This window comes from Salvelinus namaycush, unplaced genomic scaffold, assembly GCF_016432855.1.
Source record: "Salvelinus namaycush isolate Seneca unplaced genomic scaffold, SaNama_1.0 Scaffold13, whole genome shotgun sequence".
Lineage (NCBI taxonomy): Eukaryota > Metazoa > Chordata > Actinopteri > Salmoniformes > Salmonidae > Salvelinus > Salvelinus namaycush.
This window is the reverse complement of record NW_024058008.1, coordinates 524,530-549,000: the sequence shown is the minus strand read 5'-3', so window position 1 is coordinate 549,000 and position 24,471 is coordinate 524,530. Positions and strand designations below refer to the sequence as shown.

The 24,471-nt window shown below is 43.8% G+C and overlaps 1 protein-coding gene across 1 annotated transcript in view; it reads right to left on the bottom strand.

Moving 5' to 3' along the window:
- The window catches only part of LOC120036313 (dedicator of cytokinesis protein 3-like), a 296,634-nt gene extending 276,681 nt beyond the window's left edge, over positions 1–19,953 (bottom strand). The window contains exons 1-3 of the mRNA XM_038982785.1: positions 19,944–19,953; positions 16,946–17,029; positions 8,987–9,027 (exon numbers count right to left, since the gene is read on the bottom strand). Coding sequence (XP_038838713.1) covers positions 8,987–9,027; positions 16,946–17,029; positions 19,944–19,953 — 135 coding nt within the window. The remainder of the gene's footprint in view (positions 1–8,986; positions 9,028–16,945; positions 17,030–19,943) is intronic.
- Between the last annotated feature and the right edge of the window lie 4,518 nt (positions 19,954–24,471).

The window sequence follows — 24,471 nt, the reverse complement described above, 5'->3', positions numbered from 1 at the left end:
ACAGGTGTCACCCAACTGATACACTATGACATGGGGTGTACTACATAGTGTAAAAGAAATTTTGGTTACATACCTGTACTCCAGTCTAAATGTCCGGATGACACAGGCGACAGTAAAACGGCTCAAGTTGGGCTGCACTCTCTGTCCAGCCTCTCGCATTGTCAGCCCATGGTTGATGACATGATCAACTAATGTTGGGCTGCACTCTCTGTCCAGCCTCTCACATTGTCAGCCCATGGTTGATGACATGATCAACTAATGTTGGGCTGCACTCTCTGTCCAGCCTCTCACATTGTCAGCCCATGGTTGATGACATGATCAACTAATGTTGGGCTGCACTCTCTGTCCAGCCTCTCCCATTGTCAGCCCATGGTGGATGACATGATCAACTAAGGTTGGGCCGCACTCTCTGTCCAGCCTCTCACATTGTCAGCCCATGGTGGATGACATGATCAACTAATGTTGGGCTGCACTCTCTGTCCAGCCTCTCACATTGTCAGCCCATGGTTGATGACATGATCAACTAAGGTTGGGCCGCACTCTCTGTCCAGCCTCTCCCATTGTCAGCCCATGGTGGATGACATGATCAACTAAGGTTGGGCCGCACTCTCTGTCCAGCCTCTCACATTGTCAGCCCATGGTTGATGACATGATCAACTAAGGTTGCTCTGATTCCATTAGAAAGATGTTGTCTTCTTTGGCCATGAACTCCTCTACCAGCTCTACCCCTTCCTCTCACTCTTCCTCCCCCTCTCATTCTCACCCTCCCCCTACCTCTCACTCTTCCTCCCCCTCTCATTCTCACCCTCCCCCTACCTCTCACTCTTCCTCCCCCTCTCATTCTCACCCTCCCCCTACCTCTCACTCTTCCTCCCCCTCTCATTCTCACCCTCCCCCTACCTCTCACTCTTCCTCCCCCTCTCATTCTCACCCTCCCCCTACCTCTCACTCTTCCTCCCCCTCTCATTCTCACCCTCCCCCTACCTCTCACTCTTCCTCCCCCTCTCATTCTCACCCTCCCCCTACCTCTCACTCTTCCTCCCCCTCTCATTCTCACCCTCCCCCTACCTCTCACTCTTCCTCCCCCTCTCATTCTCACCCTCCCCCTACCTCTCACTCTTCCTCCCCCTCTCATTCTCACCCTCCCCTACCTCTCACTCTTCCTCCCCCTCTCATTCTCACCCTCCCCCTACCTCTCACTCTTCCTCCCCCTCTCATTCTCCCCCTCCCCCTACCTCTCACTCTTCCTCCCCCTCTCATTCTCACCCTCCCTCTTCCTCTCACTCTTCCTCCCCCTCTCATTCTCACCCTCCCCCTACCTCTCACTCTTCCTCCCCCTCTCATTCTCCCCCTCCCCCTACCTCTCACTCTTCTTCCCCCTCTCATTCTCACCCTCCCCCTACCTCTCACTCTTCCTCCCCCTCTCATTCTCACCCTCCCCCACCTCTCACTCTTCCTCCCCCTCTCATTCTCACCCTCCCCCTACCTCTCACTCTTCCTCCCCCTCTCATTCTCACCCTCCCCCTACCTCTCACTCTTCCTCCCCCTCTCATTCTCAACCTCCCTCGTCCTCTTCCTCTCTCTGCAATGGCTTCCATTGTTGTTGTAAAACAAAAGGTGCTCACCTGTGGTCTTTTCATAGTGCTTACTTCCTGATTGAAGTGGTAACAATTAACCATTGAGGTGTTTGGCCAGGTGGCAGATCTATTGGCCAATTAGCTCATGGAGTGTCATTTTGAATGGCAGTGTTGTAAAATGGCAAACATGTGACTTTATGTCAGATTGTTGTGTCTTATGCAGAGAACCGTGTGCAGTGCATTTAAAAAGTGCCATTTTGAATTGCAAAATGTGTGTAAAGCAGAAAATGTGTTTAGACTTTTGGAGACTTGAGAAGACGTTTTGCTCTCTGTGTGTCAGTTTAAATAATTGTGCTGTGCGTGTCATTTTAATGTGTTAGCAATTGGGGAAAAAACTGTAAATCACCATGTGGAAGCACATGGAAGAGCCATGCTGGAAGTGACCATGGTTTCACCTTGTACTAGGACCAAGCCCTGTTTGTTTGTGTGTTGTGATTCGGCCCGGCTAATCTGCTCTGGAAGGCGACTGAGCTGGCATGGTGTGTGTGTGTGTGTGTGTGTGTGTGTGTGTGTGTGTGTGTGTGTGTGTGTGTGTGTGTGTGTGTGTGTGTGTGTGTGTGTGTGTGTGTGTGTGTGTGTGTGTGTGTGTGTTCAGTCAGAACAGGGCCAAGCCCTCACAGAGTTGCGGCTGCCATGTCACTGGAGCCCAGAGACAGAGCAGCTGTGAATTACTCACGCTTAGGAAGCCATTTAGCTAGCTACTGCCTAGCGCCTAGCACCTAGCGGTGTTAGCTTCATGTGCAGAAATACCTCCACTGTCAGCACTTAGCGCCTAGCTAACGCTTAGCTTCATGAGCAGAAATGCAGGCTGCTGATTTCCTGATATATGGTATACCGGTATATGCCATTTTAGTAGACACTTTTATCCCAAGCGACGTACGGTAGTGGGACATCGAACAGAAATAGAACTCACAACCCGTTGCAACCAGGATGCTCTACCAACTGAGCCACACAGGGCTACAACACTAGTGGATTGGTGCGCTGTTATGTTATGTTATGCTCTGCTCTGTTCTGCTCTGCTCTGTTCTGCTCTGCTCTGTTCTGTTCTGTTCTGCTCTGCTCTGTTCTGTTCTGTTATAAGCTACACCCTTAGAAAAAAGGGTCCCAAAAGGTTTCTACCTGGAACCAAAAGGGTTCTACCTGGAACCCAAAAGGGTTCTTCAAAGGGTTCTACCTGGAACCAAAAGGGTTCTACATGGAACCCAAAGGGTTCTTCAAAGGGTTCTACCTGGACCCAAAAGGGTTCTACTCTTTCAACTCTTAATAATCGGCTATGAAAAGCCAACTGACATTTATTCCTGATTATTATTTGACCATGCTTGTCATTTATGAACATTTTGAAAATCTTGGCTCTCTCTAATTCTCTCCTTCTCTCTTTCTTTCTCTCTCTCGGAGGACCTGAGCCCTAGGACCATACGTCAGGACTACCGGGCATGATGACTCCTTGCTGTCCCCAGTCCACCTGGCCTTGCTGCTATTCCAGTTTCAACTGTTCTGCCTGCGGTTATGGAACCCCTACCTGTCCCAGACCTGCTGTTTTCAACTCTTAATGATCGGCTATGAAAAGCCAACTGACATTTATTCCTGATTATTATTTGACCATGCCTGTCACTTATGAACATTGTGAACATCTTGGCCATGTTCTGTTATAATCTCCACCCGGCACAGCCAGAAGAGGACTGGCCACCCCTCATAGCCTGGTTCCTCTCTAGGTTTCTTCCTAGGTTTTGGCCTTTCTAGGGAGTTTTTCCTAGCCACCGTGCTTCTACACCTGCATTGCTTGCTGTTTGGGGTTTTAGGCTGGGTTTATGTACAGCACTTCGAGATATTAGCTGATGTACGAAGGGCTATATAAAATAAACTTGATTTGATTTGATTCTACCTGGAACCCAAAGGGTTCTTCAAAGGGTTCTACCTGGAACCAAAAGGGTTCTATCTGGAACCCAAAGGGTTCTTCAAAGGGTTATCTTATGGGGACAGCTGAACAATCATGTTTGGTTCTAGATAGTTACTCATACATGTAGTTTGGTACGTTTTAATCCCTTTTGTGGCATGATGAGGGCATACAGCTTCCTATAGCTTCTGGCTCAGTGTTAACTATCTACAGTGTTTAACTATCTACAGTGTTTAACTATCTACAGTGTTAACTATCTATAGTGTTAACTATCTACAGTGTTAACTATCTACAGTGTTAACTATCTACAGTGTTAACTATCTACAGTGTTAACTATCTACAGTGTTAACTATCTACAGTGTTAACTATCTGCAGTGTTAACTATCTGCAGTGTTAACTATCTACAGTGTTAACTCTCTACAGTGTTAACGATCTACAGTGTTAACTATCTATAGTGTTAACTATCTACAGTGTTAACTCTATGCAGTGTTAACTATCTACAGTGTTAACTATCTATAGTGTTAACTATCTACAGTGTTAACTATCTACAGTGTTAACTATCTACAGTATTAACTATCTACAGTGTTAACTATCTACAGTGTTAACTATCTACAGTGTTAACTCTATGCAGTGTTAACTATCTACAGTGTTAACTATCTACAGTGTTAACTATCTACAGTGTTAACTATCTACAGGGTTAACTATCTACAGTGTTAACTATCTACAGTGTTAACTATCTGCAGTGTTAACTATCTACAGTGTTAACTCTATGCAGTGTTAACTATCTACAGTGTTAACTCTCTACAGTGTTAACTCTCTACAGTGTTAACTATCTACAGTGTTAACTATCTACAGTGTTAACTATCTGCTATGTCGGAAAGACAGAGATGCCTCAGAGCTGTTTGAGTCAGACAGATGGTTCACAACACAGATTAATCTGTTTATACACACAGACAGACAAAGACACACACACACACACCATTTTTCTACGAGGTCAATCAAGATTTTCTTACGTGTCCTCATTTACACCAGAAAGGCTGGTGATACAATTAATAGTACTGACAGACAGACTGGTGATAATATTAATAGTACTGACAGACAGACTGGTGATAATATTAATAGGAGTACTGACACCGCAGCCAATGTGAGTAAAACATTTAAACGTGTTAATCACTGCTTTAAATCAGGGCAAGGAGAACGGAAACATGACCGAATACAAACAGTGTAGCTGTTTCCTCCGCAAGGCAATCAAACAGTGTAGCTGTTTCCTCCGCAAGGCAATCAAACAGTGTAGCTGTTTCCTCCGCAAGGCAATCAAACAGTGTAGCTGTTTCCTCCGCAAGGCAATCAAACAGTGTAGCTGTTTCCTCCGCAAGGCAATCAAACAGTGTAGCTGTTTCCTCCGCAAGGCAATCAAACAGTGTAGCTGTTTCCTCCGCAAGGCAATCAAACAGTGTAGCTGTTTCCTCCGCAAGGCAATCAAACAGTGTAGCTGTTCCCTCCGCAAGGCAATCAAACAGTGTAGCTGTTTCCTCCGCAAGGCAATCAAACAGTGTAGCTGTTCCCTCCGCAAGGCAATCAAACAGTGTAGCTGTTTCCTCCGCAAGGCAATCAAACAGTGTAGCTGTTTCCTCCGCAAGGCAATCAAACAGTGTAGCTGTTTCCTCCGCAAGGCAATCAAACAGTGTAGCTGTTCCCTCCGCAAGGCAATCAAACAGTGTAGCTGTTTCCTCCACAAGGCAATTTAACAAGCTAAGCGTCAGTATAGAGACAAAGTAGAGTTGGAATTCAACGGCTCAGACACAAGAGGTATGTGGCAGGGTCTACAGTCAATCACGGATTACAAAAAGAAAACCAGCCCCGTCGCGGACCAGGATGTCTTGCTCCCAGACAGACTAAACGACTTCTTTGCTCGTTTTAAATGCCAATACAGTGCCACTGACACGGCCCGCTACCAAAACCTGCTGGCTCTCCTTCACTGCAGACGACGTGAGTAAAACATTTAAATGGATGATAGCGGGGTTGAGAGCATCCTGTCGGGCTGTATCACCGCCTGGTACGGCAACTGCTCCGCCCACAACCGTAAGGCTCTCTAGAGGGTAGTGAGGTCTGCACAACGCATCACCGGGGGCAAACTACCTGCCCTCCAGGACACCTACAGCACCCGATGTCACAGGAAGGCCAAAAAGATCATCAAGGACAACAACCACCCGAGCCACTGCCTGTTCACCCCGCTATCATCCAGAAGGCGAGGTCAGTAGAGGTGCATCAAAGCAGGGACCGAGAGACTGAAAAACAGCTTCTATCTCAAGGCCATCAGACTGTTAAACAGCAATCACTAACATTGAGTGGCTTCTGCCAACATACTGACTCATCTCTAGCCACTTTAATAATTAATAATTGGATGTAATAAATGTATCACTAGTCACTTAAACAATGCCACTTTATATAATGTTTACATACCCTGCATTACTCATCTCATATATATATATATACTGTATTCTATACCATCTACTGCATCTTGCCTATGCCGTTCGGCCATCACTCATCCATATATTTTTATGTACATATTCTCATTCATTCCTTTACATTTGTGTGTATTTGTGTGTATAAGGTAGTTGTTGTGAATTTGTTAGATTACTTGTTACTGCACGGTCGGAACTAGAAGCACAAGCATTTCGCTACTCTTGCATTAACATCTGCTAACCATGTGTATGTGACAAATAACATTTGATTTGATTTGACAGATAGGCTGATGATAATTCAAGGTCCTGGTGATTGGAGTGTAAACTCTCAGCTCAGTAAAAAGCCCAGGGTGAGTTACACTAATAGGGACATGGCAGATAGAGTTACTGCCTCTCCTCCCCTCCCCTCCTCTACTCCTCCCCTCTCCTACTCTGCCCCCTCCTCTCCTCCCCTCCCCTATCCTACTCTGCCCCCCTCCTCTCCTCTCCTCCCCTCTCCTACTCTGCCCCCCTCCTCTCCTCCCCTCCCCTATCCTACTCTGCTCCTCTCCTCTCCTCTCCTCTCCTCTCCTCTCCTCTCCTCTCCTCTCCTCTCCTCTCCTCTCCTCTCCTCTCCTCTTCTACTCTCCTCTCCTCTCCTCTCCTCTCCTCTCCTCTCCTCTCCTCTCCTCTCCTCTCCTCTCCTCTTCTACTCTGCCCCCTCTCCTCTTCTACTCTGCCCCCCTCCTCCCCTCCACTCATCTGCCCCTCTCCTCCCCTCTCCTCCACTCCCCTCTCCTCCTCTGCCCCCCTCCCATACCCACGATGCTCAGGTCCTCCCCTACCCATACCCACGACATTCAGGTCCTCCCCTCCCCATACCCACAATGCTCAGGTCCTCCCCTCCCCATACCCACAATGCTCAGGTCCTCCCCTCCCCATACCCACAATGCTCAGGTCCTCCCCTCCCCATACCCACGACGTTCAGGTCCTCCCCTACCCATACCCACGATGCTCAGGTCCTCCCCTACCCATACCCAAGATGCTCAGGTCCTCCCCTCCCCATACCCATGATGCTCAGGTGCTCCCCTCCCCTGAACGCTGTGGTTATGGTCACATCACACAGATGTAGACCAGAAAACACAGCAACAGTCCTAATGAGAACATGTCTATTCTGGGCTCTGTTTTTAACAGTGTAACACTGAGGTGATGCTCAGACTTGAGACTGTTTCTGTACTTGTTTTTTAAAGTATGTCAGAGTTGAGAACCCTGACTGACAGATACAGTGGGGAGAACAAGTATGTGAGAGACAGAATCTAAAACAAAAATCCAGAAAATCATATTGTATGATTTTTAAGTAATTAAATGCAAATTAATTACTTAAAAATCATACAATGTGATTTTCTGGATTTTTGTTTTAGATTCCGTCTCTCACAGTTGAAGTGTACCTATGATAAAAATTACAGACCTCTACATGCTTTGTAAGTAGGAAAAACCTGCAAAATCGGCAGTGTATCAAATACATCTCCTGCTTTCTCAGTCAGGCAGGAGACTGGTGTAGATGAACAACCCAGAACAGTGTGAGTGGGTTTACCTCAAAAAGCATCTCACTTCAATCAGTTTATTCCAGTTCAGAAAAACAATTATTATTGTATTTTAATAGCAACAGTTCCAACCTAGACTAGTTTTCAACAATCATTTCTACAGTAAGATGTACAGTAGGCCTGATCATTTCTACAGTAAGATGTACAGTAGGCCTGATCATTTATACAGTAAGATGTACAGTAGGCCTGATCATTTATACAGTAAGATGTACAGTAGGCCTGATCATTTATACAGTAAGATGTACAGTAGGCCTGATCATTGTTCATCTTCATCTGTACTGTTACTTAGAGTTGCATCAGTAGCTAGCTGGCTTTGGCTAATGTTAGCTATTAGCTGTCTACAAAGCCAGGGGAATGTTAGCTATTAGCTGTCTACAAAGCCAGGGGAATGTTAGCTATTAGCTGTCTACAAAGCCAGGGGAATGTTAGCTATTAGCTGTGTACAAAGCCAGGGGAATGTTAGAAAGAGAAACTCACATCTACTACTATGAGAGTTAGTTAGTACTCCCTTATTACTGCTCATAATCACCTGTTATAAAATGACAACAATGCCTTGCTAGTTGACTTACTGGTCCACTGTCGAAGCACTGTTTCCTGAAGTACTGTTTCCTGAAGGGCTGTTTCCTGAAGGACTGTTTCCTGAAGCACTACAACCTTCAGGTCCTACCCATGCCCTACGGCACTCAGGTCCTAACCCTACCCATGCCCTACGGCACTCAGGTCCTAACCCTACCCATGCCCTACGACACTCAGGTCCTACCCATGCCCTACGACACTCAGGTCCTACCCATGCCATACAACGTTCAGGTCCTAACCCTACCCATGCCCTAGGACGTTAAGGATCTACCCATGCCATACAACGTTCAGGTCCTAACCCTACCCATGTCCTACAACGTTCAGGACCTACCCATGCACTACGACATTCAGGTCCTACCCATGCCCTACAACGTTCAGGACCTACCCATGCCATACAACGTTCAGGTCCTAACCCTACCCATGCCCTAGGACGTTAAGGATCTACCCATGCCATACAACGTTCAGGTCCTAACCCTACCCATGTCCTACAACGTTCAGGACCTACCCATGCACTACGACATTCAGGTCCTACCCATGTCCTACAACGTTCAGGACCTACCCATGCACTACGACATTCAGGTCCTACCCATGCCCTACAACGTTCAGGTCCTACCCATGCCCTACAACGTTCAGGTCCTACCCATGCCCTAAGATGTTCAGGTCCTACCCATGTAGCATTTAGTTTTTTTTTGTTACAGTAAGGTGTGAGAACAATTAACCTTGTTCTCAACTGGACCAGAGAAACTGTCACTCTGGAAGCCCAGAACTACAGACAGAATGGTAGGGAAATAGCCTGTTTCCACTAGGAGCTCATTGGAGCAGTTCATTTACCTTGATTGTGGGTTTCCTGGTGGAGAATCCTCTGTACCATCCTGAAAGAGAGAAAGAACCAAGTCAATGTTTAGAAGAGACCTGAGAACACCTTTTATCTCATCCTTTACCCCACCCTCTGAAAACCCTTATTTCAACATTATCAGTATCATATTAACATTGTGGATAATGGGTCAGGTAGGACTGGTGTTATCTTAACGTTGTGGATAATGTGTCAGGTAGGACTGGTGTTATCTTAACATTGTGGATAATGGGTCAGGTAGGACTGGTGTTATCTTAACATTGTGGATAATGGGTCAGGTAGGACTGGTGTTATCTTAACATTGTGGATAATGGGTCAGGTAGGACTGGTGTTATCTTAACATTGTGGATAATGGGTCAGGTAGGACTGGTGTTATCTTAACATTGTGGATAATGGGTCAGGTAGGACTGGTGTTATCTTAACATTGTGGATAATGGGTCAGGTAGGACTGGTGTTATCTTAACATTGTGGATAATGGGTCAGGTAGGACTGGTGTTATCTTAACATTGTGGATAATGGGTCAGGTAGGACTGGTGTTATCTTAACATTGTGGATAATGGGTCAGGTAGGACTGGTGTTATCTTAACATTGTGGATAATGGGTCAGGTAGGACTGGTGTTATCTTAACATTGTGGATAATGGGTCAGGTAGGACTGGTGTTATCTTAACATTGTGGATAATGTGTCAGGTAGGACTGGTGTTATCTTAACATTGTGGATAATGGGTCAGGTAGGACTGGTGTTATCTTAACATTGTGGATAATGGGTCAGGTAGGACTGGTGTTATCTTAACATTGTGGATAATGGGTCAGGTAGGACTGGTGTTATCTTAACATTGTGGATAATGGGTCAGGTAGGACTGGTGTTATCTTAACATTGTGGATAATGGGTCAGGTAGGACTGGTGTTATCTTAACATTGTGGATAATGGGTCAGGTAGGACTGGTGTTATCTTAACATTGTGGATAATGGGTCAGGTAGGACTGGTGTTATCTTAACATTGTGGATAATGGGTCAGGTAGGACTGGTGTTATCTTAACATTGTGGATAATGGGTCAGGTAGGACTGGTGTTATCTTAACATTGTGGATAATGTGTCAGGTAGGACTGGTGTTATCTTAACATTGTGGATAATGGGTCAGGTAGGACTGGTGTTATCTTAACATTGTGGATAATGGGTCAGGTAGGACTGGTGTTATCTTAACATTGTGGATAATGGGTCAGGTAGGACTGGTGTTATCTTAACATTGTGGATAATGTGTCAGGTAGGACTGGTGTTATCTTAACATTGTGGATAATGTGTCAGGTAGGACTGGTGTTATCTTAACATTGTGGATAATGTGTCAGGTAGGACTGGTGTTATCTTAACATTGTGGATAATGGGTCAGGTAGGACTGGTGTTATCTTAACATTGTGGATAATGGGTCAGGTAGGACTGGTGTTATCTTAACATTGTGGATAATGGGTCAGGTAGGACTGGTGCTCCATTACAAAGAGAGAATGCCTCTGATAAAATCCCCTAACGGCGATGAAACTCTAATCAGCATCAAACTGCTCGGTAGAATCTGAGACATTAGGACAGCAGTCTCGGCTTGATGGGAGCATCTGGTGGATGTCTGTTATAACTCAGCCACTGTGGTACTATACCAAGGTCTAATGGATGTGTGTTATAACTCAGCCACGGTGGTACTATACCAAGGTCTAATGGATGTGTGTTATAACTCAGCCACTGTGGTACTATACCAAGGTCTAATGGATGTCTGTTATAACTCAGCCACTGTGGTACTATACCAAGGTCTAATGGATGTGTGTTATAACTCAGCCACTGTGGTACTATACCAAGGTCTAATGGATGTGTGTTATAACTCAGCCACTGTGGTACTATACCAAGGTCTAATGGATGTGTGTTATAACTCAGCCACGGTGGTACTATACCAAGGTCTAATGGATGTGTGTTATAACTCAGCCACTGTGGTCCTATACCAAGGTATAATGGATGTGTGTTTTAACTCAGCCACTGTGGTACTATACCAAGGTCTAATGGATGTGTGTTTTAACTCAGCCACTGTGGTACTATACCAAGGTCTAATGGAGGTGTGTTATAACTCAGCCACTGTGGTACTATACCAAGGTCTAATGGATGTGTGTTATAACTCAGCCACTGTGGTACTATACCAAGGTCTAATGGATGTCTGTTATAACTCAGCCACTGTGGTACTATACCAAGGTCTAATGGATGTGTGTTATAACTCAGCCACGGTGGTACTATACCAAGGTCTAATGGATGTGTGTTATAACTCAGCCACTGTGGTCCTATACCAAGGTATAATGGATGTGTGTTTTAACTCAGCCACTGTGGTACTATACCAAGGTCTAATGGATGTGTGTTTTAACTCAGCCACTGTGGTACTATACCAAGGTCTAATGGATGTGTGTTATAACTCAGCCATGGTGGTACTATACCAAGGTCTAATGGATGTGTGTTATAACTCAGCCATGGTGGTACTATACCAAGGTCTAATGGATGTGTGTTATAACTCAGCCACTGTGGTACTATACCAAGGTCTAATGGATGTGTGTTATAACTCAGCCACTGTGGTACTATACCAAGGTCTAATGGATGTGTGTTATAACTCAGCCACTGTGGTACTATACCAAGGTCTAATGGATGTGTGTTATAACTCAGCCACTGTGGTACTATACCAAGGTCTAATGGATGTGTGTTATAACTCAGCCACTGTGGTACTATACCAAGGTCTAATGGATGTGTGTTATAACTCAGCCACTGGGGTACTATACCAAGGTCTAATGGAGGTGTGTTATAACTCAGACACTGTGGTACTATACCAAGGTCTAATGGATGTGTGTTATAACTCAGCCACTGTGGTACTATACCAAGGTCTAATGGATGTGTGTTATAACTCAGCCACTGTGGTAATATACCAAGGTCTAATGGATGTGTGTTATAACATATTTTAGTTGAGGGAGAGTACTTTTATTTAGTTTTTTATGATGTCATAATTTCCTCAATCAAAGTTTATACCAACAGATGTAGCCAATTTAATAGCCTATCATTAAAGAATATACATATAGAGCATCCTCCAATTGCAATAATCTACCTATGCCCACATATATTGTTTTAAGAAAAACATTTTATTTTTAATACGCTCCAGCAACACAATGCTTCTCTTAACCCGGCAGGCAGCCGCACCAATGTGTCGGAGGAAACACAGTACACCTGGCGACTGCGTCAGCATGCAATGAGCCCCGGCCCGCCACAGGAGTCGCTAGAGCACGACGGGACAAGGACAATCCGACTGGCCAAACCCTCCCCTAACCGGACGACGCTGGACCAATTGTGTGCTGCCTCATGGGTCTTCCGGTCACGACCGGCTGTGACACAGCCTGGAATCGAACCAGGATCTGTAGTGACGCAGCTAGCGCTGCGATGCAGTGCCTTAGACCGCTGTATATACGATATCATTAACACAATAACATGCAGATTTCATAAAGCCTTATTCTGAGGGCCTAGTTGTACCCTGATACAGGCACCTGAAAGTCAAACACATCACTATGAACCAAAACCACACCCATCATTACCATATTTCCCAGCATGCTCTAGCAGGTTTATTTTTAGAATTGTTCATTTCAATATCTGTTTGCATGTAAATTGATTGATTCATTCATCTTATGCTACACAAAGATAAATAACATACATTTTTTATCAAATCAGCTAGTTACAAAAAATGTGGTTCCAGTTGAAAGGCCTAAGGTCAGGGGTTGGCAACAGGCTGACCTTAGGTCAGGGGTCAGTGACAGATCGGAGAGCTTTTTCTTGGCCCCCCAAAGTTTCTGTTAAAAAATCAGAATGATCCGGATTCCGGATTCTGTAATCCTCTTCTTTTTTTTTGCCAGGTTTAGATTGATCTGGCTGTTTTCGATATGGTTTTTCAGGAAATAATCGGATAGGATCATTCTCATCCAGATACCACAATATCAAGATGACAGATTCAGGATTTTAAGTACTTTGAACAGGCCTTGCCATCTACTGGGCAGGTTGTGGTACTACTAATACACTGTCATTGGGAAACAGAGATGAGTAAAGGGGGGTACCTAGTCAGTTGTACAACTGAATGCCTTCAACTGAAATGTGTCTTCTGCATTTAACTCAACCCCTCTGAATCAGAGAGGGGTGGAGGGCTGCCTAAACAACATCCATGTCTTCAGCTCCCGGGGAACATTGAAGGTACCTTGTTTAAAAAAAAATAGAGCTTGTATATCACTTATAAGTAAGTAGATGCATGTATTTGACACTTCTCAATATAACAACTGATCACATATTTATTCTACAGTCCATTTAACATAATCAACTTTTGGTTTTCAGATGTAAAAACTTTTCTTAAACCTCCTCACCTTAGTTACATTTCTATTTTTTGGTTGTAGTGCAATTCACCTCTTTAAATCCACCCTGAATCCACCCTGAATCCACCCGTCCAGTGGGATCAAGATAATCCTGTTGTTTGGCATCAAAATTATCCTAATCACTATCTTTGAGTTTTCAAAAATGCAAAAACCAAATACAATCCTGATTAAATGGTCAGATTGGATTACCAAATCCTTATCCCTATCCGGACGATCAGAATCAACTTTTTTAGTTTTGAAAACCCCAATTATAACATTTAGTCCTATCAGATTGCCGAAATCCAGTCAGATAACTTTTGAAAAACTGGGCCAAGGAATTCAGGTACAAAAGTATTTTTGTTTTAAATGTAAAAAAGGAAATCTGTTGCCAAGTTTTCCCACAAATAAAAAAAAGTATGAAATTATTGTTATTTTCAAATGCAATCTCTTTTGGGCTTAGTTGTGGTCAATTTTCAATGTACAAATTATTATATTTATGTTCCGGCCCCCTGACCATCCTCTCCTACGAAAAACAGCCTACAGCTGAATCTAGTTGCCTCCCCCTGCTTTAGGGGGTACAAATTCTGAATGCAGGTTGCGGGTTATTAACAATGTAAACTGTTGCATATCTCAACTCTGGCTGGATTCCAATACGAATAACACATCACTTTATAAGCCAGCATAATGCAGGTAGTTTGCCCCCGGTGATGCGTTGTGCAGACCTCACTACCCTCTGGAGAGCCTTACGGTTGTGGGCAGAGCAGTTGCCGTACCAGGCGGTGATACAGCCCGACAGGATGCTCTCAATTGTGCATCTGTAGAAGTTTGTGAGGGTTGTTGGTGACAAGCCACATTTTTTCAGCCTCCTGAGGTTGAAGAGGCGCTGCTGTGCCTTCTTCACCACGCTGTCTGTGTGGGTGGACCATTTCAGTTTGTCTGTGATGTGTACGCCGAGGAACTTAAAACGTTCCACCTTCTCCACTACTGTCCCGTCGATGTGGATAGGGGGGTGCTCCCTCTGCTGTTTCCTGAAGTCCACGATCATAGTTGTTTTGTTGACGTTGAGTGAGCGGTTGTTTTCCTGACACCACACTCCGAGGGCCCTCACCTCCTCCCTGTAGGCTGTCTCATCATTGTTGGTAATCAAGCCTACCACTGTTGTGTCGTCTGCAAACTTGATGAATGAGTTGGAGGCGTGCATGGCCACGCAGTCGTGGGTGAACAGAGAGTACAGGAGAGGGCTGAGAACGCACCTTGTGGGGCCCCAGTGTTGAGGGTCAGTGGGGTAGAGATGTTGTTTCCTACCCTCACCACTGGGGGCATCCCATCAGAAAGTCCAGGACCCAGTTGCACAGGGCGGGGTTCAGAACCAGGGCCTCCAGCTTGATAATGAGTTTGGAGGGTACTATGGTGTTGAATGCTGAACTGTAGTCAATGAACAGCATTCTTACATAGGTATTCCTCTTGTCCAGATGGGTTAGGGCAGTGTGCAGTGTGATGGCAATTGCATCGTCTGTGGACCTACTGGGGCGGTAAGCAAACTGAAGTGGATCTAGGGTGACAGGTAGGGTGGAGGTGATATGATCCTTGACTAGTCTCTCAAAGCACTTCATCAAATCAAATGTATTTATATAGCCCTTCGTACATCAGCTGATATCTCAAAGTGCTTGTACAGAAACCCAGCCTAAAACCCCAAACAGCAAGCAATGCAGGTGTAGAAGCACGGTGGCTAGGAAAAACTCCCTAGAAAGGCCAAAACCTAGGAAGAAACCTAGAGAGGAACCAGGCTATGAGGGGTGGCCAGTCCTCTTCTGGCTGTGCCGGGTGGAGATTATAACAGAACGTGGCCAAGATGTTCAAATGTTCATAAATGACCAGCATGGTCTAATAATAATAATCACAGTAGTTTCGAGGGTGCAGCAAGTCAGCACCTCAGGAGTAAATGTCAGTTGGCTTTTCATAGCCGATCATTAAGAGTATCTCTTGATGACAGAGGTGAGTGCTACAGGGTGATAGTCATTTAGTTCGGTTCCCTTAGCTTTCTTGGGAACAAGAACAATGCTGGCCATCTTGAGGCATGTGGGGACAACGGACTGGGATAGGGACTGATTGAATATGTCCGTAATCACACCAGCCAGCTGGTCTGCGCATGCTCTGAGGACGTGGCTGGGGATGCCGTCTGGGCCGGCAGCCTTGCGAGGGTCAACACGTTTAAATGTTTTACTCACGTTGGACACAGAGAAGGGGAGCCCACAGTCTTTGGTAGCGGGCCGTGTCGGTGGTATTGTATTGTCCTCAAAGCGCTCTTTTGTCGTCTTGCTTCTAAACAAGATTCTCTGGTCTGATGAAACCAAGATTGAACTCTAGCCTGAATGCCAACCGTCACGTCTGGAGGAAACCTGGCACCATCTCTATGGTGAAGCATGGTGGTGGCAGCATCATGCTGTGGGGATGTTTTTCAGCAGCAGGGACTGGGAGACTAGTCAGGATTGAGGGAAAGATGAACAGAGCAAAGTACAGAGTGATCCTTGATGAAAACCTGCTCCAGAGCGCTCAGGACCTCAGACTGGGGTGAAGGTTCACCTTCCAACAGGACAACGACCCCAAGCACACAGCCAAGACAACTCAGGAGTGGCTTCAGGACAAGTCTCTGAATGTCATTGAGTGGCCCAGCCAGAGCCCGGACTTGAACCCGATCGAACATCTCTGGAGAGACCTGAAAATAGCTGTGCAGCGACGCTCCCCATCCAACCTGACAGAGCTTGAGAGGATCTACAGAGAAGAATGGGAGAAACTCCCCAAATTCAGGTGTGCCAAGCTTGTAGCGTCATACCCAAGAAGACTCAGGGCTGTAATCGCTGCCAAAGGTGCTTCAATAAAGCACTGAGTAAAGGGTCTGAATACTTACGTAAATGTCATATTTCACTTTTTTTATTTTTAAGAAATTTGCTAAAATTTCAACAACAAAAACATTTGATTTGTCATTATGGGGTATTGTGTGTACTGTAGATTGATGAAGAAAACAACTTTTTAATACATTTTAGGCTGTAATGTAACAAAATGTGGAAAGTCAAGGGGTCTGAAAATTTCCCGAATGCACTGTACCACTAGTGGTAAGCGCTATTACCACCAAGTAGACTTGTGTTTTGGGGACAGGGATGGCAGAACGGCGGAAGTCCCGAGCTCTGGTTCTGAGTGTCCAATCTCACTCACTCACTCACTCACTCACTCACTCACTCACTCACTCACTCACTCACTCACTCACTCACTCACTCACTCACTCACTCACTCACTCACTCACTCACTCACTCACTCACTCACTCACTCACTCACTCACTCACTCACTCACACACACACACACACACACACACACACACACACACACACACACACACACACACAGGTAATAGAGACCTCTGCTTCTCTCATTCTGTTACTGTAGAAAGAAACTAAGGTACCGTAAACCAACCTAGCAGGAAGTAGATATGTACGGATGTTATTGTGTATTGTTAGAGTGTAACGGCGGTATTATAACACACCTTGACATTTCTCCAGTATTTGGACTGTCTCTCCTATCTCCAGAGCCAGGCCATGGGTCACCGTCCCTCGGAATGTACAGATCACTGTAGGAAAGAAAGACAGAATGAGTTCTCAGTAAGAAATACACGTAGAAAAAAAGACATCTGAAATGGTTCTTCAGCTGTAGCCATAGGAGAACCATTTTTTGGTTCCAGGTAGAACCCTTTCCACAGACGGTTCTACATGGAACCCAAAAGGGTTCTTCAAAGGGTTCTTCTTCTATGGTGACAGCCCAGGGAACCCTTTTGGTTCGAGATAGCACCTTTTGTTTTTCTAAAAGTGTAGCAACAAAGGAAGAGTTACAAACTATATTTTAATTCTGCACTAGTTTAGTTGCCCAACAGAAAAACGCTTGACCCCTGTCTTCACAGCAAGTGTAGAGGTTTGGTAGGTCTGTGTGATAGGGCATGTGAGTGTGACACTGACAGTCTGCTATCCTGTCATACAGTACCCCTAGGGCAAAACAACACTTTACTGTCACAGTCACAAAAAGGTTGTCACATTGTCTCTCTCTCTCTCCCCTCTCTCCACCCCATCTCTCTCTCTCTCTCTCTTTCTCTCCCCCCCCTCTCTCTCTCCACCCCCCCCCCCCCTCTCTCTCTCTCTCTAGCACATAGTACAGCAACTGAATATGCAAAAACACAGAACACATAATAACACATTTATGTATCTATGTCTCTCCCTCTACTCTCTCCCTCTACTTCTATCTCTGCTCTCTCTTTCTCCATCTCTACTCTCTCACTCTCCTCTCCCTCTACTCCCTCTCTATTTCTATATTCTATCTCTGCTCTCTCTCTTTCTCCTCTCCCTCTACTCTCTCTCTATTTCTATATTCTATCTCTGCTCTCTCTTTCTCCGTCTCTACTCTCTCTATCATATCGAAGTAAACTCGGAGTCCTGCGATGACATGGTGTGTGGTCCTCCCACTGCGACTCATCAGGAAACCGTGCAGTTTATTAGACTACAGAGGAAATGAGTGATGAACTTCACAGGGTGGTGAAAGTGGAAACGGTTTAAAGAAAAGAGAAGGATGATCTTGATGCTCCTTTCCAATAAATATCCAGGGTTTTATTCTGGTGATAATCCATCATTGGCTGCCGTTTGACAAATAAAAATAATCTTGCTATTTGTTTCCATAATAATAATCTCAACATATAGGCTAGACGTGCGTTCTAGCCAAGAGCATGCAGCTAGCGCTGTTGGCTAGGGCGCACGTGCCAATACCAGACTATATAATACAACAAAACAAATTAGTGAGAAAAAAAACACCAGTAAAGTTGAAAATGCGATGGAAACCCATTTAACCGTAAAAGTTATTTTTATGTGCACCACGTCATCACGCACAGCCTTTTATCAACAACAAGGCAATTTGACGGAAACATCTCTGGTGGGAAAATGCGCATATTGTTTGTTTTTACACTGATTTTAGAATATTCCCATGAAAATCTGTCGTCAATTGGATGGTAACCTAGCGACAGTAACACATTTATAACATGTTAATAAAGGAAGAGACGAGGCTCTCTCTCTCTCGCTCTCTCTAGATTAGATAGTACTTCAATGGCTGCCTGTCTGTCTTTTCATAAAGCTTCAAGGTAAGCCCAGGACTGTAAAGTGGGCCAGTCGTCTCCTCTAATGATGCTTCTAGTATATTACAGGATTAGTAGACTGACACAGACATAGTAGCACACAGCAGGAAGGGATGGAATCCATTAGAATATAGAACAGCTGCCGAGCTAATTAAGCTGTTAATGTCATGTGAATATATTTGTGTAACTGTAATGTGTTTATATTATATTATGTTTTGTTATGTTTTATTTATTTATTTAGTAAAAATGTTCAAGATTTAGTTTCTGTTTTTATGGATACCAGGACTCCCTGGGAAAACAGTGATGATCTAATATAAAAGATAGCTACAGTGTCTTCAGAAAGTATTCACACCCCTTTACTTTTTCCACATTTTGTTGTTACAGCCTGAATTTAAAATTGATTAAATGTAGATGATTTGTCACTGGCCTACACACAATACCCCAATAATGTAAAAGTGGAAATATGTTTTTCAAAATTTTTACAAATTAATTACAAATGAAAAGCTGAAATGTCTTGAGTCAATAAGTATTCAAACCCTTTGTTATGGCAAGCCTCAATATGTTCAGGAGTAAAAATGTGCTTAACAAGTTGCATGGACTCTGTGTGTACAATAATAGTGTTTAACATGCTTTCTTTGACATGCCTCTCTGTACCATTTACATTTAAGTCATTTAGCAGACGCTCTTATCCAGAGCGACTTACAAATTGGAAAGTTCATACATATTCATCCTGGTCCCCCCGTGGGAATTGAACCCTGGTCCCCCCGTGGGAAATGAACCCACAACCCTGGCGTTGCAAGCGCCATGCTCTACCAACTGAGCCACACGGGACCACACACATACAATGATCTGTAAGGACCCTCAGTCAAGCAGTGAATTTCTAACACAGATTCAACCACAAAGACCAGGGAGGTTTTCCAATGTCTCGCAAAGATGGGCACCTAGTTGACTATCCTTTTGTGCATGGTGAAGTTATTAATTACTATTTCGATGATGTATCAATACACCCAGTCACTACAAAGATACAGGCGTCCTTCCTAACTCAGCTGCCGGAGAGGAAGGAAACAGCTCAGGGATTTCACCATGAGACCAATGGTGACTTTAAAACAGTTACAGAGTTTAATGGCTGTGATAGGAGAAAACTGAGGATGGATCAACAACATTGTAGTTACTCCATAATACCTACCTAAATGACAGAGTGAAAAGAAGGAAGCCTGTAGAGAATACAGTATAAATATTACAAAACATGCATCCTGTTTGCAATAAGGCACTAAAGTAATACTGCAAAAAATTTGGCAAACCAATTAACGTTTTGTCCTGAATACAAAGTGTTATGTTTGGGGCAAATCCAATACATCACATTACTGAGTACCACTCTCCATATTTTAAAGCATAGAGGTGGCTGAGTCATGTTATGGGTATGCTTGTAATCGTTAAGGACTGTTTTTCAGAATAGAGCTCTATTCTGAGTTTTTCAGAACGGAGCTAAGCACAGGCAAAATCCTAGTGGAAAACCTAGTTTAGTCTGCTTTCCACCAGACACTGGGAGATGAATTCACCTATCAACAGGACAATAACCTAAAACACAAGGCCAAATATACACTGGAGTTGCTTACCAAGAAGACAGTGAATGTTCCTGAGTGGCTGAGTTACAGTTTTAACTTAAATCTACTTGGAAATCTATGGCAAGACCTGAAAATGATTGTCGAGCAATTATCAACAACCAATTACACAGACTATGAAGATTTTTTTAACCCAGAGAGACTGACCCAGAGAGACTGACCCAGAGACACTGACCCAGAGAGACTCACAGCTGTAATCCCTCTGAGAGACTGACCCAGAGAGACTGACCCAGAGAGACTGACCCAGAGATACTGACCCAGAGACACTGACCCAGAGAGACTGACCCAGAGACACTAACCCAGAGAGAATCACAGCTGTAATCCCTCTTAGACACTGACCCAGAGAGACTGACCCAGAGACACTGACCCAGAGAGACTCACAGCTGTAATCCCTCTTAGACACTGACCCAGAGAGACTCACATCTGTAATCCCTCTTAGACACTGACCCAGAGAGACTCACAGCCGTAATCCCTCTTAGACACTGACCCAGAGACACTCACAGCTGTAATACCTCTTAGACACTGACCCAGAGAGATTGACCCACAGGACGGTTGAGCTAACGTAGGCTAATGTGATTAGCATGAGGTTGTAAGTAACAAGAACATTTCCCAGGACATAGACATATCTGATATTGGCAGAAAGCTTAAATTCTTGTTATTCTAACTGCACTGTCCAATTTACAGTAGATATTACAGTGAAAGAATACCATGCTATTGTTTGAGGAAAGTGCACAATTTTGAACATGAAAAGTTATTAATAAACAAATTAGGCACATTTGGGCAGTCTTGATACAACATTTTGAACATAAATGCAATGGTTCATTGGATCAGTCTAAAACTTTGCACATACACTGCTGCCATCTAGTGACCAAAATCTAAATTGCACCTGGGCTGGAATAATACACTATGGCCTTTCTCTTGCATTTCAAAGATGATGGTACAAAAAAACACAAAAGAACGGTTGTTTTGTTCTTTGTATTATCTTTTACCAGATCTACTGTGTTTTATTCTCCTACATTCCTTTCACATTTCCACAAACTTCAAAGTGATTCCTTTCAAATGGTACCAAGAATATGCATATCCTTGCTTCAGGGCCTGAGTTACAGGAAGTTAGAATTGGGTATGTCATTTTAGGTGAAAATTTAAAAAAAAGGGGCAGATCCTTATTAGTAAATAAAACATTTGATAAAACATTTGAGAGAGTCATGTCAGGTGCATGTGCTCGTGTTGTTGTTGCCAGTGTCGTGTTTTGCAGAGTAATCACAGGGAACCATTGAACCAGTGTTCTGTTCCAGTGTTCTATAACAGTGTTCTGTTCCAGTGTTCTATAACAGTGTTCTGTTCCAGTGTTCTATAACTGTGTTCTGTTCCAGTGTTCGATAACAGTGTTCTATAACAGTGTTCTATAACAGTGTTCTGTTCCAGTGTTCTGTTCCAGTATTCTATAACAGTGTCCTGTTCCAGTGTTCTATAACAGTGTTATGTTCCAGTGTTCTGTTCCAGTGTTCTATAACAGTGTTCTGTTCCAGTGTTCTATAACAGTGTCCTGTTCCAGTGTTCTATAACAGTGTTCTGTTCCAGTGTTCTATAACAGTGTTCTGTTCCAGTGTTCTATAACAGTATTATGTTCCAGTGTTCTGTTCCAGTGTTCTATAACAGTGTCCTGTTCCAGTGTTCTGTTCCAGTGTTCTATAACAGTGCTCTATAACAGTGTCCTGTTCCAGTGTTCTATAACAGTGTTCTGTTCCAGTGTTCTATAACAGTGTCCTGTTCCAGTGTTCTATAACAGTGTTATGTTCCAGTGTTCTATAACAGTGTTATGTTCCAGTGTTCTATAACAGTGTTATGTTCCAGTGTTCTATAACAGTGTTCTGTTCCAGTGTTCTATAACAGTGTCCTGTTCCAGTGTTCTATAACAGTGTTATGTTCCAGTGTTCTATAACAGTGTCCTGTTCCAGTGTTCTATAACAGTGTTCTGTTCCAGTGTTCTATAACAGTGTCCTGTTCCAGTGTTCTATAACAGTGTTCTGTTCCAGTGTTCTATAACAGTGTCCTGTTCCAGTGTTCTGTTCCAGTGTTCTATACCAGTGTTCTATAACAGTGTCCTGTTCCAGTGTTCTATAACAGTGTCCTGTTCCAGTGTTCTATAACAGTGTTCTGTTCCAGTGTTCTATAACAGTGTCCTGTTCCAGTGTTCTGTTCCAGTGTTCTATAACAGTGTTCTATAACAGTGTCCTGTTCCAGTGTTCTATAACAGTGTCCTGTTCCAGTGTTCTATAACAGTGTTCTGTTCCAGTGTTCTGTTCCAGTGTTCTATAACAGTGTCCTGTTCCAGTGTTCTATAACAGTGTCCTGTTCCAGTGTTCTATAACAGTGTTCTGTTCCAGTGTTCTGTTCCAGTGTTCTATAACAGTGTTCTGTTCCAGTGTTCTATAACAGTGTTATGTTCCAGTGTTCTGTTCCAGTGTTCTATAACAGTGTCCTGTTCCAGTGTTCTATAACAGTGTTATGTTCCAGTGTTCTATAACAGTGTTCTGTTCCAGTGTTCTATAACAGTGTTCTGTTCCAGTGTTCTATAACAGTGTCCTGTTCCAGTGTTCTATAACAGTGTCCTGTTCCAGTGTTCTATAACAGTGTTCTGTTCCAGTGTTCTGTTCCACTGTTCTATAACAGTGTCCTGTTCCAGTGTTCTATAACAGTGTTCTGTTCCAGTGTTCTGTTCCAGTGTTCTATAACAGTGTCCTGTTCCAGTGTTCTATAACAGTGTCCTGTTCCAGTGTTCTATAACAGTGTTATGTTCCAGTGTTCTGTTCCAGTGTTCTATAACAGTGTTCTGTTCCAGTGTTCTATAACAGTGTTATGTTCCAGTGTTCTGTTCCAGTGTTCTATAACAGTGTTCTGTTCCAATGTTCTATAACAGTGTCCTGTTCCAGTGTTCTATAACAGTGTTATGTTCCAGTGTTCTGTTCCAGTGTTCTATAACAGTGTTCTGTTCCAGTGTTCTATAACAGTGTTATATAACAGTGTTCTGTTCCAGTGTTCTATAACAGTGTTCTGTTCCAGTGTTCTATAACAGTGTTCTGTTCCAGTGTTCTATAACAGTGTCCTGTTCCAGTGTTCTATAACAGTGTCCTGTTCCAGTGTTCTATAACAGTGTTCTGTTCCAGTGTTATATAACAGTGTTATGTTCCAGTGTTCTATAACAGTGTCCTGTTCCAGTGTTCTATAACAGTGTTATGTTCCAGTGTTCTGTTCCAGTGTTCTATAACAGTGTCCTGTTCCAGTGTTCTATAACAGTGTCCTGTTCCAGTGTTCTATAACAGTGTCCTGTTCCAGTGTTCTATAACAGTGTTCTGTTCCAGTGTTCTATAACAGTGTTCTGTTCCAGTGTTCTATAACAGTGTCCTGTTCCAGTGTTCTATAACAGTGTCCTGTTCCAGTGTTCTATAACAGTGTCCTGTTCCAGTGTTCTATAACAGTGTTCTGTTCCAGTGTTCTATAACAGTGTTCTGTTCCAGTGTTCTATAACAGTGTTATGTTCCAGTGTTCTATAACAGTGTTCTGTTCCAGTGTTCTATAACAGTGTTCTGTTCCAGTGTTCTATAACAGTGTTCTGTTCCAGTGTTCTATAACAGTGTTCTGTTCCAGTGTTCTATAACAGTGTTCTGTTCCAGTGTTCTATAACAGTGTCCTGTTCCAGTGTTCTATAACAGTGTCCTGTTCCAGTGTTCTATAACAGTGTTCTGTTCCAGTGTTCTGTTCCAGTGTTCTATAACAGTGTTATGTTCCAGTGTTCTGTTCCAGCGTTCTATAACAGTGTTCTGTTCCAGTGTACTGTTCCAACCCTGCTGTTCTTTCTGTACTGGAGGCAGAATGTTTGTGGTGTTACTAAGCAACGGGCCGTCAGTGGCAGAATAGAGAATAGCTAGTCTTGGCTCCTGTTACTGAGACTGTGTATTCCAGTCAGGACATCAACACCAACAGATAGGTCTGTACCAATAAATCTACACAGAAAGCCTTTTAGAAGTGTGCACACACACACACACACACACACACACACACACATAATAGTCCTGAGTTGTCACTGATGGGTTCTGACTTCTGAATTTGAAAATATGAAATATACTTATTCATGTCACTGAGCTGAGAGAGGGGAATGTAGAACATTTACATTCTGTCAGATATGTTATTGTTGGACATCAGGGTTCCTATGGGGAGGAGTGAGGAGTTTGGGGCAGAGGTCAGTTTAGATGAAGTGAGGAAGAACCTATATCACTA